General features: G+C 37.3%; 1 protein-coding gene across 7 annotated transcripts in view; it reads right to left on the bottom strand.

Moving 5' to 3' along the window:
• ank1b (ankyrin 1, erythrocytic b) overlaps positions 1-15,974 on the bottom strand; it is a 79,118-nt gene extending 63,144 nt beyond the window's left edge. For 5 of the 7 annotated variants that reach the window (XM_028025481.1, XM_028025483.1, XM_028025484.1 and 2 more), the window contains exon 1: positions 15,183-15,973. In XM_028025481.1, the coding sequence (XP_027881282.1) occupies positions 15,183-15,308 (126 nt within the window). In that variant the 5' untranslated portion in view covers positions 15,309-15,973. Of the gene's footprint in view, positions 1-15,182 lie in introns of all 7 variants that reach the window. The other 2 variants (XM_028025480.1, XM_028025482.1) reach the window with 1 other exon arrangement.
• Positions 15,975-17,566: the final 1,592 nt, after the last annotated feature.

Genomic DNA, 17,566 nt, shown 5'->3' with positions numbered 1-17,566 from the left:
AATTAAGTTGTGTGGTATTTTTCACTTGTTTCTTCATTTTATCAAACGTTTTGGGTTATTTCTATGTCAAAAGATTCAATCAAAGCTCATTTTCAGTTCACTAGAAGAAGCTAACAGTCATTTTAAATTTCCCGGTATTACATGTTGATGATGTCATACCCTTTAAGGTTCTTAGGCTCTTTGGAAAAACTGGATATCTTACTCTCATCTCATCAAAGCACACATCTTAAGATAAAGTCTGTGTAGAGTTTGTTAACTCTACATGTTTACATTTGTGGAGGTAGGAAAAAACACATTTCCTGACACGCCTCCCTGGAGATTTGTGCTCACATAGATAGCAGATGTTTTTTTAACAGGACTTAATGATTTAAGATGCCAAGATGCCACTCTTTATAGTTCTATTGTGGATGTAATAATAGTCATAGGGAACTTTAGTTGCAAAGCTTTTTTATTGTAGTGTTTGAATGGCATGTTTTCCCGTCTTACCAGAAGTGGCCAGTTTTATGTGGGATTTATTTTTTCCTGTCATTTAATAAATACATTTAAATGAAATGTAATATTTGTTGCTTTTATTTAGTATGAGACTGTCTTATACATGTGAATGCAAGTGGGCTTAAAAAGTACGAATATATAGGCCTGCATGATCATGATTTTGGACCACATATTTACTGCAGACATGTTTGCATAAACACACTTTCATCACTTTCATGCTACATCATCTTTGACTTCTATGCCAACAGGCGGTCACAGAAGCTGACATATGCTCCTCACTGCAGGATGCAGACTCCAACATATACAAGCCTGCATGTCAGCTTAGCATTAGCAGAATGTTGGGCACACAACAGAGACAAATCATACAAAACAGAATGGTCCAAAGCAACTCAAACCAACTGTAACATATTTGTAATATCTCCTAAAAGCATTAGAGACACCAGTGTTTAGCATCATTGTTAATGTCTTCCATTAGCATTTCCATTTAGCCTGGTACTAGCAGTTGGCTATAGTAGAATCCCTGAACAGGACAACACTCCATAAAATAAATTTTTATTCACTCCTTTTTGTCATTCTGCAAAATATGAGCATTTTTCTAATTTCTTATTTGAAAATTTTTACTCAACAAAAATGTAATAGTAAAATATAAGCAAATTAGAGGTATTAATTCATCTTTACAATAATTTTAAAAATATATTTAATTTTTAATACATTTTTTAATTGTAATTTTTTTATTTATTTTTTAATTTATGTTTTTTTATTTTTATGATGTTTAATATTTAATTTTAATTTTTTTTAATTTTTAATTTTTAAAGGGTGATGTAGGTTGTATGTCTCTAGACAAATTGTATTTATTATGATTAAAGTACAGAAACACTTGACCTATGATTCCATCATCCTTTGACCTGCAGCATTCCTGTCACATCTCAAATATTTTAGCTACCATGGCCATGAACTCTTCTGTTTCTTCGAGTGTCTCTTAAACCAGATCAGGAGATGCAGCTGAGCTCTTTGACTCACACCTTCCTGTGACTCTAGAAGTCAGATGAAGAGGCAGCTGGAGAAACTGAACCAGAACAGGGCTGCAGGTCCAGATGGTGTCAGCCCCAGAGTCCTGAAGGCATGTGCAGATCAGCTCTGTGGGATTCTGCAACAACGCTTCAACCTTAGCCTGACCCAAGAGAAGATTGAAGATGTTCTGTCTTCTACTTGACGTTTCCACTTTATGAAGGTCCTGGACAGATTCTTGCTGCCCCACTCAAGTGAGCAGACAATCACATATCAAGACACCTAGCAGTTTGCTTATCACTGTGGCGCTAAAGTTAATGACACCATCAAACACTTGCTTCAACAAATCAACTGTCAACTGGTTAAAGCAGGCAGCATTGTGAGAATCGTGTTCTTTGATTTCTCCAGTGCATTTAATACAATTCAGTCTGATTTGCTCTGCGAGAAACTCCAAAAGACACAAGTGGAGGCCTTAGCAATCGCCTGGATCTATCACTACCACACAATAGACATTTCACTCTGTACACCTCCGACTTCCTGTACAAAACAGACTCTGCAGTCATCAGGTGTATCAGACATGATCAAGAAGCTAAGTACAGAGCGGACTGCTTTGTAACAGTCAGCCTTGAATGTAAACGAAACAAGGATTATTGTAAATTTTAAGAAAAATAGGGTTTGGTCAAAGCCTATTGTGGAGGAAACAGTGGAAATGGTGAATGGTGAATTTATATACCTTGGTGTTCACCTGGACAAATACCCTTCTACAGGAAATCCTTCTACTTACTGATTTTTGCAAACCTCAAAAGCTTGCTAAATAAATGGTAAATAAGATTGTGACTTTGTGCGGGACTTTTGAAAAGTTCTTTGAAATTTTTACAGCAAGTTCTCTGTATGTAAGTCTCTGATTGTAAGAAGTTACAAATTCATATCCAGTCTTTTTAAATAGTTTGCATGATCTATTTTATTGTCATCACAAATACTGCAAGATATTGAGACAAACTTAAAAGGAGAAAATCTAAAAAAGAATGTGACAAAGGTTTTAAAGCAACAAAGAACTCTTAGCAAATCCAGCACCATAGTTGTAAAAACTGAAAAAACCTCAAAACCTCCTAAAATGTTAACCAAAAAAAACATTGGATCTATCTAACCTAAATTATTTTCTATATACACTTGACATTTGCAGGTTTCAAGACTTCAAGAAGATGAGTGAAAATAAAACAAGACATTGTCTCCCACATACCATATTTTAAAATTCACAATTTTTCAAATTGTTCACTGTGTTTTATGTATCAATTTCAAATACAAATAACAAAGTCCAGATAGGTATAGAACCACAGATCAAACAGACAAACTTTTGGTGCACTTATTAAAGTTCTTAATTTTGAAATGTCTTCTGTCTTTCTGTGGTATCGTTTGCTTCTCTGGGTTTATTCTCGTATTTCAAGCTAGAATAAACTGACCTGAAACCCTTCAACCCTACAGTTCAGAGAACCTCAGGTTGAACCTACGGCCTCCTGAAATGCATCACTGATTATTTGTATTTGAAGAAGCTTTGTTGCTGGCTAAGTAACAAGAAATCAATTCTGCTAGCAGGAAACACCATTGTTTGTAGCGACATGCTTACAGTACCTATGAGGACCTACACTTAAGCTTGAGCAAATGAACACAAGGCCTCCCGGCTGTGCATGTCTGTGTAAATGACAGCAGGTCATCGCTAATCACCCAGTGGGTGGAGATCCACACCAGTAAGTATCTTTCTGAGAGACTGATGGGTGTACAGGTAGGGGGGCTGATGGAGGATCAAGGAGGAAAAAAGTCACAAGAGATGGCAGAGGACAAGCTAAGAGGAGGACACGACTACCTCCAACTGTGAGGCTGCAACGAGCATGATGACTATGAGGAACCCTGTAGCTGCTAAAAATAGCAATGATACAGCAGTTACTTTACAGAATATAATGTAAAGCTGCGTTTGTTAATGCTCTGGACATTAGCCTCGATCACACAGATTTTTCAATCACAAACATTTGAGATTTGCAATTAAAGTTGCTACTTTCACGGTTCAATTTACTTTCAATTCAGTTTATATGTAAAGAGGCGATTTACCACAAATATAATCTTAAGGCGCAGATCTAAAGTCAATTACTTGCATTCCTGGTTATTAAACAATACAGCTAAGTTGGTTACATAAACTCATAGAAAAGTTTTCCATCCATGACAATAAGAAAGAAATATGCTGCAACTGACAGTGTGACTTCAAAAGACTCTCACTGCTCCATAAATCAGTCAACAGAAACATTTCCTCATGACTCAGCATTCTGGCTCACACAGAAAGGGTCATTTTAGCCAACAGGGAGATATTCATCAACTCAGCCAGCTCCAGACAGCAGGGTCAGGCCTGATGTGCAAGGTCCAATATGTTCTGCAACTACAGCCTGTCAGCTTAATGGAAATACGAACAGATATGTGCCGTTGAAATTAGGAATGCATTAATTGCCCAGTATGAAACTGAAACCAGGTGGATTTAAGTTTGATTGGCTTGGTGATGACCAATATATGAGATTATATATATATATATATATATATATATATATATTTTTTTTTTTTACAGGAATCATTAAAAGAAGAATTTAACATCACATATGTTTGTTAGTTCGCTCCATTATTATAATAGAGATTGCTTTTAAACTAAGATCTGGTTAATATTGTCTATTAGATAACAATGTTTTGGTGTGAGAAAGAAAAATCTAAATATTAAACTATTGGCCAGTTTATAAAGGTATTCTGAGTCAGACAAAGTCAGATCTTTAATTTGGTGCTTTTTTGGGCAAAATATTAAGAGCAGTACATTTTCTCCTGCTCTTTCCAACACCTGGTGCCACTTTTCACATATTAATCTAGTTAGTCTGCACACTGGAACACACAATTTCCAGTTATGCACACTGGGAATAACTATGTATGCTGTCTGTCCCTGTTTATTCAATTAATCAATCAATCAATCACATTTTATTTGTATAGCACATTTCAGCAGCAAGGCATTTCAAAGTGCTTTACATCATTACAAACACAGAAACACAATGGAAGATAGAATCAACAATCAAAACACAGCATTAAGTCAAGTTCCATCAATAAATTTGTAATTGATTACATTTCAAATACAATTCTAAACAGGTGGGTTTTTAGTCGAGATTTAAAAGAAGTCAGTGTTTCAGCTGTTTTACAGTTTTCTGGAAGTTTGTTCCAAATTTGTGGTGCATAGAAGCTGAATGCTGCTTCTCCTCGTTTGGTTCTGGTTCTGGGGATGCAGAGGAGACCAGAACCGGAAGACCTGAGAGGTCTGGAAGGTTGATACAACAACAGCAGATCTTGATTGTGTTGTGGTGCTAAGCCGTTAGTGTGACCCTAACTGAGACCCTAACTCTTCTCTGTCCTCTTGACAACCAGTCAGTCTCATCCTGGTTCTGCTAGAAGTTTCATCCTGTTAGAAGGCAGTATTTCCTTTTCACTGTCACCACATGCTTGCACAAGATTAAGGATTCTGACAAAGTCAATGACTCGATGTAATCTGCTGGTCGTCTTTGAGTAACTAACTTGTCATCGGCATGCAAAATGACAATAAAGTCAGTCTAAGTCTAAGTCTAAGTCATCAAATGATCAACTAAATCTGATAGCACTGCATTTTAACTTTGGTTGTGTATAGTTGCATTTAAATCTCACTGCATGATTGGATAGTGTTGGAATGGACTGGATATTGAATATCTAGTGATGTTTTTGAGAATTTCTGCAAAATAAACAAATACATAGAGTGAATTAAATAAAAATAAACCCAGCCTGGCTTCCAGAACAAGTCTGTCACATGTTAAATATTAAATATGGCATATTAAAAATGCAGATTCTCCGGTCAATCACATTTTCACAATTTTAAGTCGTTTAAAACATTACACATTTAATTTAAGGTTAAATAAGTTCACTGAAATGCAGTATCAACTATTCCCTACACTCATTGTGAACAGTGAAAAGTAGGGTAGCAGTCACATAGTGTCACAATGGGAAGATACTGAGCTATTTTCAAAGCTCGGGCTATAATAAATCTTATGCACAAGGGAAAGCTAAAAATATGGACAAGACAAGCTGACACACTGCATTTACAGAAAGCTGCACTTCATTCAGAACACCATCAATCATCCTTCACCCGTCGCTGGTGCCTGTTCTCTGTGTTGTGCATTGAACATGTGACCAGAAAAGTGTGCAGCTGTCTACTAGAAACAGCCCGCACAGTCCCAAATGCCAGGTTTGCGCAAAACAAAGAAGGTTGACAAATTGAATGGATTTTTTCCGCACATGCAAGAATACCAGAATGATTAAACCTGTAATTACTGCTGCCTTTGTCCTAACTATAAGACACTGCAGTATTAGAAAAAAAAACCCCTAAGAAAAGCATTCTTCCTTCATGAGTTTATTACTTCCAACATTTCCACAAACTCAGAAACAGTTTTTTAGTCATATTTTAAAGTTGAGTCATCTTCTCTATTTTTACAAAAAAAATAATGTAAATTGGTATGTATTCAATTATTTTTGTCTTTTTGCATGCGCTGAGCTGTGTTTCTGACTTTCAGTGAAGGCGAGTAGGTCACAATCCAAATCTAAGATTAATGTGTTGATTTAATCTATGCTACATGCATATTTAAGTCTTTGTATGCTTTTTCTCTCACCTTGGTCGTCTTCCCTTTGGGAGTATTGGTGCAGAGCCAGCAGGACACACCCTGTCGCCCTGTCAGTCAGTCATATGACCTTAAAAAAGCTGACTCAGACTTGCTGCTTCATTACAATCAGGTCATGAACGGCGGTTTTAGCTTGTGTAAGTCACAAGTACAAGACAAAACAGTTTTAAGAACTTTGGAGAAAATTTGGTGAACATTACTCTGAAGTAAATTCATAGCTCAAGTGAGACAAAGCAAATGATGATGAATTGTGATTCTTTATGGTTTGGTCAGATATTCATCCATCTGTATAACCATACTTTTTCTCAGTGATTCCTTAAACCAGCAGCGTTGCTGTGAGTGATTCATACAGTGATTCATAGAGCGACAGCAAAGGCTAATTATGTTGATGAGAAATCATCTGGCTGTGTGCAACGAAAGCAAATTATTAGTGATAGGTCAAAACTATGGGGCACAAAACCCCAAATAAATGATCTGCTAACAGGAGCATTCATTCATGTTAGCAGGAATAAATGTTCCTATATTTTCAACTTTCCTGAGTTGAAAATATTGGTTTATTGATTCTGTTACTTATGAATAAACAAAAACATATCTATTTCAGTTTTCTAAACCAATAAAGTAAATGCATGCTCGATTCTACTTTTCATAGATTCTTTCTACAGACTTGTAAATTGATTTATTCTTTTCAAATGACTGTCAAGTGCACAGAAGAGAACTTACTCAGCTGTTCTATTCATGTCCCTGCAACTCATTTGCACAGTAGAAACACTGTAAATATTTTATGTTGTCATTAATCTTTTCATTCAACGAAGCCCCTTTGAGTTAGCAAAAACTGGAGCATAAGATTTGACCACTTTACACTTGCAGTATAAAACGGCAATCAAGAGAGCAGTTAATGAAGTACGAGAGACGATGAAGACAGAGTGTTTGAAACAGAGAGTGGTAAGTGATCAGATTAAAATGGAAGAATGCAGCTACATCGGAGAAACAGACACATAGCTGATGGAACAAAGGGAACGAAGAGTTGTAGTTTTCTGTCTTCCATCTAGAGTTTAAAATTAAATTAGCAATGAAGTATTTATACAAGTGCAGTGTGAATTTTCCAGCTCGATGCCTCAGTGTTCAGTGGAATGCAGCAATACAGCAAGCAAACACGGCATTTTGTTAATTTTCATCCTCAGTAAATTCTTTAAAAGTTGTTATTTTTCCTGCTTTGAGTCAGTATCCTGGTGTTTCCATTAACCCAGCTGCTATCACTGAGAGAAAAGCTTGAATGAAGGTCAGATAATCATATAATATTATTTAGACCTTTTTGGTAGCCCCAATTACAAAAATCACAATAGTTTACAAATGTGCTGCTTTTTAAAATTTATTTATTTTCTGTTTGGGTGCATTTATGAAAAAGTTGTTCATAACGGAAAGTTGGTTATGGTGAAAGATGAAGCCAGAAAATGGAGACAGCTTTCCAACTTTTCTCCAACACGTAACAGGACTGACTGGTGAAGGGGGGTATCTCTGCATCCCCTTTCACCGTGCAGAGACACAAAAATCAAATCAGTTACGGCAGTTACACAGACGTATGTTTGAAGAAGTTTAAAGTAGTAAGAAATCTGGAGTTTTATTGCGTCAAACCCCAACTTTGGTGGGAAAGATTTTGCAAAATCTGTCAAATTTAAGAATCAATATTTTCCAGGTATGGATAATTGTAAAGAAAAAAATTAGCATGGACAAAAATGTTTACAGATATTTACTGGAACTGTAAGTATCTCATTTAAAAAGTAACTATCACACTATCTGTCACATTTTATGCTACCAATTATTTGACCCCTAAATGGTTTTATAATTAGATGATTTACCAACTAGTAAATAGTAAGAGAAATTTAGCTTTCACTGATTTCAATTTAAAACTTTTGATTGTGCTTTGTGGATTCATTGTATTTTCAATGAAATATATTTTATTATCCATGGTGGACCAAAGACTAGTTTGAAAAACATATCAATCAATAAATAGTCTTATAAAATAACTGACAAAGATTTAATTTACTGCATGGTAATTATTGCAGTTCATTTAACTGAACTTATACTTCCTATAATTTAATAAGTCAGTCTTTGTCAAATTTTGTTTTGCTGGCAGCCAGAGATCAATTTCATAAAATAAACTCAAACCTGCAATAATATACTATTCACAACCTCATGATTTCATTGATGGCATTTTGAAGAACACCATAAAATTTTATTTGATTTTTGAACATGCTACCACTACATTCATTAGACATTGCATGCACTATAAAATGTGTTCAGGCCAGCGGTGGAGGAAAATGATGGAGTCAGGGTGTGCCTGGGAGAGGCTGCTTCAGTGCATTAGTTGGCTCCTGTAAGCCACATGATCCTTGCAGACCTTCAGGAGCTCTAATTCCATTACATAATGCCGTGTTACATCTCTAAGTGCGTGCGGGGGTGTACATTCTTTGTCTATATACGAGAGTGTGTGTGGCACTGTTCCAGTCCACATCACTCACTTTCACTTTTCCTAGTACTCCTAGTGCTAATTAATCCCACAAAAATGTTAGGGATTTTGCTAATAAGCTCAGATGGGTCAAACAGATCACTAATGTGAGTACTTCCACATGTGAAAAGCTTAGGGTATAATACATGTTTGAGACTGTTTACATGGATCATGTTTAAAGATCACTGTTTAAAAACAATAAGTTGTCACCGATCCGCAGTGTGTTTGTGGGTCACATGTCATGGATTAGCTGCCAATACTGCTACCAGGTTCTTCCACACTGCATCCAGGACTCAATATTAAGTTTAATAATGGTAATAACCACCACAATCTCACTGGGGAAGTTGTGGGCACGGTAAGTTATGCATAATGGAGAGTGTACATCTTTTCTTGACACACTCCAGAAGATCTCTCATATATCCTGCTCAGAATATGCAGAAATCCAGGACTCAGTGTAGGAGGCTCCAACTCATATCCCAACAACAATTTTTGTCCTACCAGTAATTTGTCAAAAGTACAATCTTGCATCAACAAGACACTCGCTCATCCACCACTTCAACCATCCACCATGTGCTCAGTCCATTCATAATTACTACAGGGACATCTGTCACTCTAAATTACCTAAATATTTCAAAAGACTTTGCTGAAAGTCTCCCATCCTTTTCTTATCCCATCCCACCAGGCCAGAGCTACACACTATCACTTGCAAGCAGTGATAGCGAACACTCATTTATGGAAAATGCTGGCAAGAAGGATGCAAATCTTCAACATTTTACAGTATTGTAGGCATATAACTGAAAAAATGTCTACTAAGACTAGCATTAACAGAACAAAATGACTTCCACAGATAAAAGACGTCTGACCAGACATACTTTTATGCAATTCTTTTGATCTGCAGATCACAAAGTGTCAGTGCTCTAGATAAAACTTCACAGAGGTTTGATGACTATCCTCCATTGTGCTTGTATTCTGGAATCATCCATGTTGTTTCACCAGACAGAGATCCGAGGAAACATCAGATAAAGTATCAGACCAGGTGCTTAGCTAGCACACTGTAGTGGTGTGTAGACAGATAGAAAGCTCTGCTCTCAGTTGCAGTGTAATTCTAGGCAGCCAGGTAAATATAGCCTGTGGCAGCTTTGGGTTGGTCATGAGTGCTGTCTGCTCTGCTCGACCTTGGCTCATATACTTTTCCTCTCCTCAAAGGAGAGGAAAAAACACAATCTCTAGAAGTGCCACCTATGTACAATGCTGTGCAAAAATATGTCAAACTTCTATGAATCTGTGTGGATGCTTTTTTCTCACCCCACATTATTGCCTGTCTAGTGTTAAGTAATATTAAACAGCTAAATATCTATACAACTATACAAACTTTTTTTAAAATTCTGTCCTTAGCCTAGCTTCAAGACTTTACACAATAAGCTTCGTAATGGTTGTTATGAACAAGTTGTAGCTATTTTGAAGCCAAATCTTGTTATACACTGTTTTCATAATAAGAGAGCTTGTAGAGGATACCTAGAACAATTTCATTTTAAATCCCCAAATAATCTACTGTAAGATTCCTCCTTATAGTATATAGTATAGATTCACCCTCTGACTACATCTCTTTAAATTAAGCAATATATTTAAAAATGTTAGGCCACAAGGAGCCAATAATGCTGTATCACTTTGTTGGAGACTTTTTCAAAGGAACCAACTTTAACATTTTGTTTCAAAAAATAATGTAGAAACATACTCCTGAATCTACCTTGTCTTAAAAATATATATAGTTTCAGTAAGATCTGAAGAAAGTATAGAATAATCTATACCATTTGTTTGGGGAACTTGTTAAAATGTGCCATACCGTGCCATTATGGAAAACCTCCCACCTTGCATGGAGAAAACTGGGATACATTATAACAATTTCATCATGTTAGCAATTTTGTCATCATAATTTCCTTTTGATCTTTACAGTTTATTGAAGAAAATTTAGATTTTCAAAATTCTATCTTGTTCTACAAGAGCAATCTTTACCTATTTTTATGCAGTTTCTCCAAAATGTCAATGATAATGCCATCCATGTTGTACAAGGACATATCAGACAGAATTTTGGCAATTGGAATAAGATATCATGTGTGCACACAAAAAGTTATCTAAAAAGAGGAAACAAAGAGAGCATGCAATGTCCATTATGAAATCCTGGATCCGTTTGGATCTGGCACTTATATGTAAGTGCAAGCCTGGAGCAAATAAAAACAAACAAATAAATGCATGGGCCTAAGGAGCTTCATGTTAAGCATTGCAGTAAAAGCTTAATCTCCCTAGTAGGTTCATGCTACAGAGTAACGTCATGAGTAGTGCTATCTTGATCATTTTCATGAACTCCATTGACAAAATAATGTATTACTGGAATCCATCAGGCTTCTGCTGACTACAGTGCTCGATTTAAAGGTATACCCTTCCAAGGTAGAATTTTTATGTGGGAATCCTTTATTTTACTATATAGGAATATTGGAAATGCTTTTGCTGACAATCAAAAATGACGAGGGACAGACCTACTGTGCAACAAACAAGGATTGGTACCAAGTTGTCCCTCAACCACATGCTTTATGTAGCCACCAATAAGCTTGTGAACTAATTCCAGTTGGATATTTAACCCATTCTTCCTGCTAGAATTGGTAGAGCTCATTTAAATTGACTAGTTTTGGAAATGGGTTTTAATCAGAGATCACACATTTTCAGCAAGGTGTAGGTGGGAGACGCCAATGGCCATTCTAATAGACAGATTTGTCTACTCCAAAATCAGTTTTGATGTGTATTTGAAACCATTGTTTTGATAGAACACCAAATTTGATCTAACTTTTAGGCCTCTGATCCAAACTGTCCCTCTGAAAAGAGAGAAAATTGGTGCTGGGATCAGAAAAACCTGGAATGAGCTGGAATCTGTTTGTACATTAGTTTCACATTACAATGGACAAAGGTGTCTAAAAGGGAATAAGTCCCTCCACCAAAATTAATTTTCCCGCCTTCTGAAGAAACTGTTTTGACCAGACAAGGCAAAGATGTGGTCATAAAAACAACGTACATGTCTGGAGAAGCATAAGTTCTTTCAAACTAATAAATGTTACCAACTATAATGATTGTAGCATTATGGTGTGGGGTTGTTTTCCTGCATGTCATAGAAGTCCATTACTCCTTTCAATTTAACAACTTGAACCAAACTGGGGTCCCAGTATCACAGCAATAGTAATTCCACTGGGCATCTTCAATAAGTGATATCAAATGAATTGTATGGTTGTATAGTTTAATTTTAAAAAACTCATGTTTTTGCTCATCCATATCCTTTGCTACATCACTTTTTACTTCTCCCTGGTCAGAAAGTTTCCATGGCTAAAACCACAACAGTTATTGCATATAAAGCTATTTTAATCACATCAGTTTAAATCTTTGGTCAGACATCTCTCACAAATATCAAAAGCTGACAATTCTACACAAAGCGTAATCCTGAGTAAGAGTAGACCAATATTAGCAAACACTAATGGTCTACACTTTTATTTTTAAAGATGTGGAGACAAAGAAAAAAATGACTGCAGACTGTTCTGCATCTGCAGAGCATTTACCTTAGACAGCAGAACGTTTCCTGCTGCTATATCAGGGCTCATCAGTTCAGGGAAGTGACAGAAAGATTAGTTAAAGGGGGACAAGTAGGGAAGAGAGATCCCATGCTTCTGAGTTTGATTTACGTAGACTGGAGCTAATTAATATCTCTGAACTCTAAGACCTGCACGTGCCTCTTCTCCTCTCTGTCTCTTTGACTTTGCACTTCAGGGCACGTAGCAAATATTTCAGAGAGAAGGAAGACTGGTTCATGTTAAGAACACAGTGAAAGGGCCTGGTTGCTGAGAGTGGTTTTGCTGAGGGAGGATGGCCAGACAGGCAGAGCTGCATTTTAGCTACGAACATTCCATTATTGCTGTATTGCATATGCCTTGGGCTTATGAAACCCAGCAAAACACTTTAAACAAATGGGCAACCCTCTCTGTCCTTACTGTTTCTACAGCGAATTACAAAAGTACCTGTATCTGATAGGTCAACACGAGGTTGACCTATCAGATACAGGCATCAGATCCTATTTACTTCTCCTATTTATTGAGAAGTAAATAGGAAATGATTCAAGATTCTCTTATTTGCTTATCTAATAAAATATTTTAAGTGTGGCATGAATTTGTATTCAATCAGCACTTTATAGAATTCTCTTTCATTGCAGTCAAAGATGCAAATACAGGTGCTATGGGGTATGTCTCTATTAGACAAATATACATAAATAGCAAAATCAGATCAACTCAGATAAATAGCTCTGTCTAAATCTGACACTATCAGAATCAGATTTGGATAGATTTGTTGTATCTAAGACAATTATATAATGCATTAATATACAACCACATAGGAGGCTAATTTTCTAAGGAGGAGCTGAAGATAAATTTAATTTAGTAGGTTCTTGCAGCAGGTGCTTCCTAGAGATAATTTATTGAACACTTTTAGCTCATCGATATATTGCTGATCATGCAAACTCTGGAATATGACTCACTGCCAAAGAAACTTTTATCATGAAGGCAATAAACTGCCAAGGTCAAAAGAACATCCTGTGCAACATCAACATTTGATGAGAACCACAGTTACTACAGTAAATGTGTTCTTAATATGCTCCTTTCTTATAAAACAAACAATTTGCTGAGAAAAGTTATCTTGTTAAACTGAGCAGAGTCATGAAACTTTCATGTTTCTGCTGCTACACCAAGACAAAACACTGCCTCTTATGAGGAACACAGCAGACCTTCAACTGGATTCCAACAATTCACGTACAAAGTCTATTTTTGGTCAGAGAATACAAAATAAGCCAATAGGCATAGATGCTTAGTGATCAAAGAGAGACCATTGTCTGCTTGGTTGGGCTAAATACATCTACAAAAAACACACAAATTCATTCTCAGCAAAGCTTGTGCTCAAGCATCTGCAATGTCTCAGAATACTAATCCACGTTTCAGAGATTCTTTTTTTGTTTGTGTACTTTCTGTGCTCTGCAGACTGAGCATCTAGCATTTGGTAAAATCAGTCCTACTTTAAAATGAAACACCTGATCATAGTTGTTTTGTTTTTTTTTTTAGATTAGAAGGACAGACATTGTGTTATAATTATGTTGTACTACAACAATGTTTTAGTTTTCTGGTTAGCTTGACAAGTTAAGTATCTCTCTTCTCTAAAAGCCTCATAATGGCAGATGCATCTTCACCATTTGGCATTTAGAACAAATGATCCGTTTCACGCTGAGAGCCAGTAAATAAGAAGATGTCTGTAGTCCCCGAGTGCTGCAGCTTTCTTCTCTGCAAACACCTGGCATACTCCACAGTTTCCATTAAATGTTTGATAAACAACTCATTTGGTGCAATTTTGTTATCCTGTGAAAGCATGCTCTCACTTCCAAATGCATTTGAACAAACACAAATACAAATGCATAAAATCAGACTCTTTCTTTGATGGCAACACTCTGCTGTACATGCTGCACCTAAAAACAGAATGAAGTCGTGTGTCTCTATCCAATCAGAATCGGGATTCTGACTGATCCACAAACAAACAGCCAACTTTTCTCAAACATTATCACTATAAATCACCCTAACACAATAGCAAGGAAGCACAACCTCAGTCAAATCTGCACTTAGAGCAGGAGAGTGAACAGGAGGCATGGAATGTGAAGGTGACTGAAAGCATCAAACTTATCTGATATTATTCCATGTATCAAGTTTGTAACAAAAGGTTTAGATGTTACTTTATCAACATTTGTTATATTTTTCTTCAAATAACACCTGCAGCCCAAAAAGATGCACAAAAGCATTAAAACTGCATCTATTATTAGACTGTACCTCCATCTTCCCCCTCCATTTTCTCCCAGTGAGAAAAAAAAATGCAATATGGGGGAAGACAGCAAATCTAACTCTGGCAGAGCTTTTTGAGAGAGAGTAGAGCTTGTTTAGGGCTTTGCGCAAGGAAACAATATGTGCACATATAAAATACTGAATCTTGTTAACATGAAAAAGCTGCACCCACTGCAAGGGTTCTCATTTAAAAGAAATTAATGGCATAGTGTGTTATTCTGCAAACAGCAGGTATTAGTCACATCCCTACTGGTATTAAGAGCCATTTCCCCCGATGGGAAAATATCTGACGGAGCAGACAAAACCTGCACCAGAGCATCAATGCTTGACTGGTTACACACATACATACCCCCTCACACACACACACACACGCTGAGCCTACAAATCCATCTGTGCAATTATACTTCTGCAATTGCGTTCCAACCAATCATGCACGATGTTTGCAGTGTGACAGAGTCTGCGAGGGGGAAAACGACAGGTATGATGGGAAAGATGGACACAAGAATGTAAGCACCACCTGCCCAGCCTCCTGAGGTAGAACATCTGTACCTTGCGTCTGCGGTCTCTGGATCGATTCCTCTTTTTGATCTTCTCCTCCTCCTTCTCCCGCTGCTCCTGGGCGGCGGCCTCTGCGAGGTCCTTGGTCTTGCGGAGCTGCTTGGCAGCTTGCGCCATGGTGCCGCTGCTACTGCTGCCGCTGTTGCTGCTGCTTCTGCTCCAGTCACCGTCCCTCCAGCCCTCCTCACGTTTGGGATCCCTCCAGCCGTCCCTGTTTCCTCCTGTCCCCCGAGCTTACCCCGTCACTTACCACCACCTCCTTGTCTCTGGCCGCCACGGCATGGGTGCGTGTGACGAGGTGACCGGATATGTTTCTGTGTATGCAGATAATGTTGATCCTGCAGCAGCTACAAGACAGCTCCCTCCACCCCCCCGCCCCAGCCTCCACAAAAGGAGAGGATGCTACAGCTAGTGGTGCTGATGCTGCTGCCTCATCCACTCAGCTACAGCACCGCACTGAACTGAGCTGCCTCCCCTCCCCCTGCTTTCTTCTCTGCCTTCCTCCCTTCTCTCCTCTCTCCTCCCTTCTGCTTGCGGAGACCAGTCACGCAGTTTTATGTTCAGCAGCGCCGTGGGGATCCTGCTGCAGAGCTCTCTCCTTTCTGTCTGTCAAGCATCCTTCTACTCAAGCTGCTCCGCGTCTTTTCTTTCTGTGTGACACGCATCTTGTACATGAGCTGTTGCTGCACATTGCATAAGTGAGGTACAAAAGGAAAAGGGCGCCAAAGACACGGAATGCCTCCAAATACTTTCACGTCTTCCCCGACTCTGACTGTGACACCTCCTTCCTGGGAATAGATGGAGAAAGGGGGGAAAAAATGCATGAAATAGGTGCACAACACACATTAGGTGACAGAATACAGTATTTATCATAAGTATCTTGGTCATGCGTTGAATATCATATGTTGTGGCAGCATGGAAACAATATCAGGCTGCTTCTATCACGTTTTTGTGTCAGAGAAATGAAAAGAGGAAAAAAAAAACCCAACATGAACTGGTCATTAAAATTGCATGTCTTCCCTCTCCCTCTTTTTGTTCCACCGCTTACCATCACATCAGAAATGCCCACATGGATGTTTGATGCTGGAGAACAGGCAGAGAATTGAATAAACACAGAGTAGCTGGCACAGATTTCAATATTTGACAGATAATTATTCACAAAAATGTTTAATTTAAAGTTCATTACCAATAAATTCAGATTTTTTTTTATTTTCATCTGACAAAACAGAATCTCTGATGCAGACTGTAAATTTGTATTAAAGGGAACAATAGTTTATTTTAGCAATCACACCAATGTTCATTCTATTTTTTCAGATGGCATAAACATGAGACATTTAATAAACTCTCAAAAATTTTATGAAGCAAAGTATATCGACTATTGCTTTGAGTACGTGAATACTAATAGGCTCAGCAAGTTATAATAGAATGGGGCTAAAATGTGTCTAATGATTAATTAGCTGCATTTATTGTTGACTTGCTATAAAAACATAAACAGTCAGGCCCATTATATATTATATGCCTGATGAATTTTTTTATCATATTAAGTTAATATTAACTTATTGCACTCCACCCTGCCAGGTCTACATAGCATTTTGAAAATATGTAAGGAACATGAATATGAATACTGTATCATCTTAATGGTCAGTAATATTTTCTTAGTGCTCCATGGTAACACCCAAACGTACAAGGTGATGAGTCTCCGTTACGATGTGTTTTTTGTTGGTAGACAAGCAGAGATGTCAAGTAACACACAGTTCAATCAACCCCAAAGACTTAAAATAAATGCTGCTGTACATTCAAAGAGAAGTTGCATTGTCATGATTTAGCCATTTAAGATTTTATTCACAAAAAATGTGTAAGCAAAGCTTTTGCCAAACCAGACAGTGTTGCACTGTCACCAGAAAGAGTTGTGTTTAAAAACACAAAGGTGCTCTGTTTAACTCCAGGATGTCATGCTCTACACATTTCAGTACTGAAAGGGTTCCAGTCGATGATGTCTGATGATTTACTGCTTGAAGCTTGAAGGTGCTGTAGATTGCAACAGCTTTTGCATTGTGGCATTATTTGTATCACTCTACCACCTGGTGGCCAAAAGCTGTTATTACTCTCTCTGTGCTTTTTTTCCCCGTTTCAAACATAAAATATTGCTCAGGTTTTCAATGAATGTTTAAAATAACTTATGTATAGCTTCTTTATAAAATATATTTTTTTAATATTTACTGTAATTTTATCAGCTGTGATGGAGAGAAGTGAATGTATGTGTCTATACCAGTTAACAGCAGAGATGTTTTATTAACAATATGATTGGATTTGTAATGCCATTTTATGTGTAGTATATGTGTCCTAAGTTCATATAAACAACATAAAATCTTTTT

Source organism: Xiphophorus couchianus, chromosome 8 (genome assembly GCF_001444195.1).
Source record: "Xiphophorus couchianus chromosome 8, X_couchianus-1.0, whole genome shotgun sequence".
Taxonomy (NCBI): Eukaryota; Metazoa; Chordata; class Actinopteri; order Cyprinodontiformes; family Poeciliidae; genus Xiphophorus; species Xiphophorus couchianus.
The sequence above is the reverse complement of the archived record's forward strand: the minus strand, read 5'-3'. Positions and strand labels throughout refer to the sequence as shown.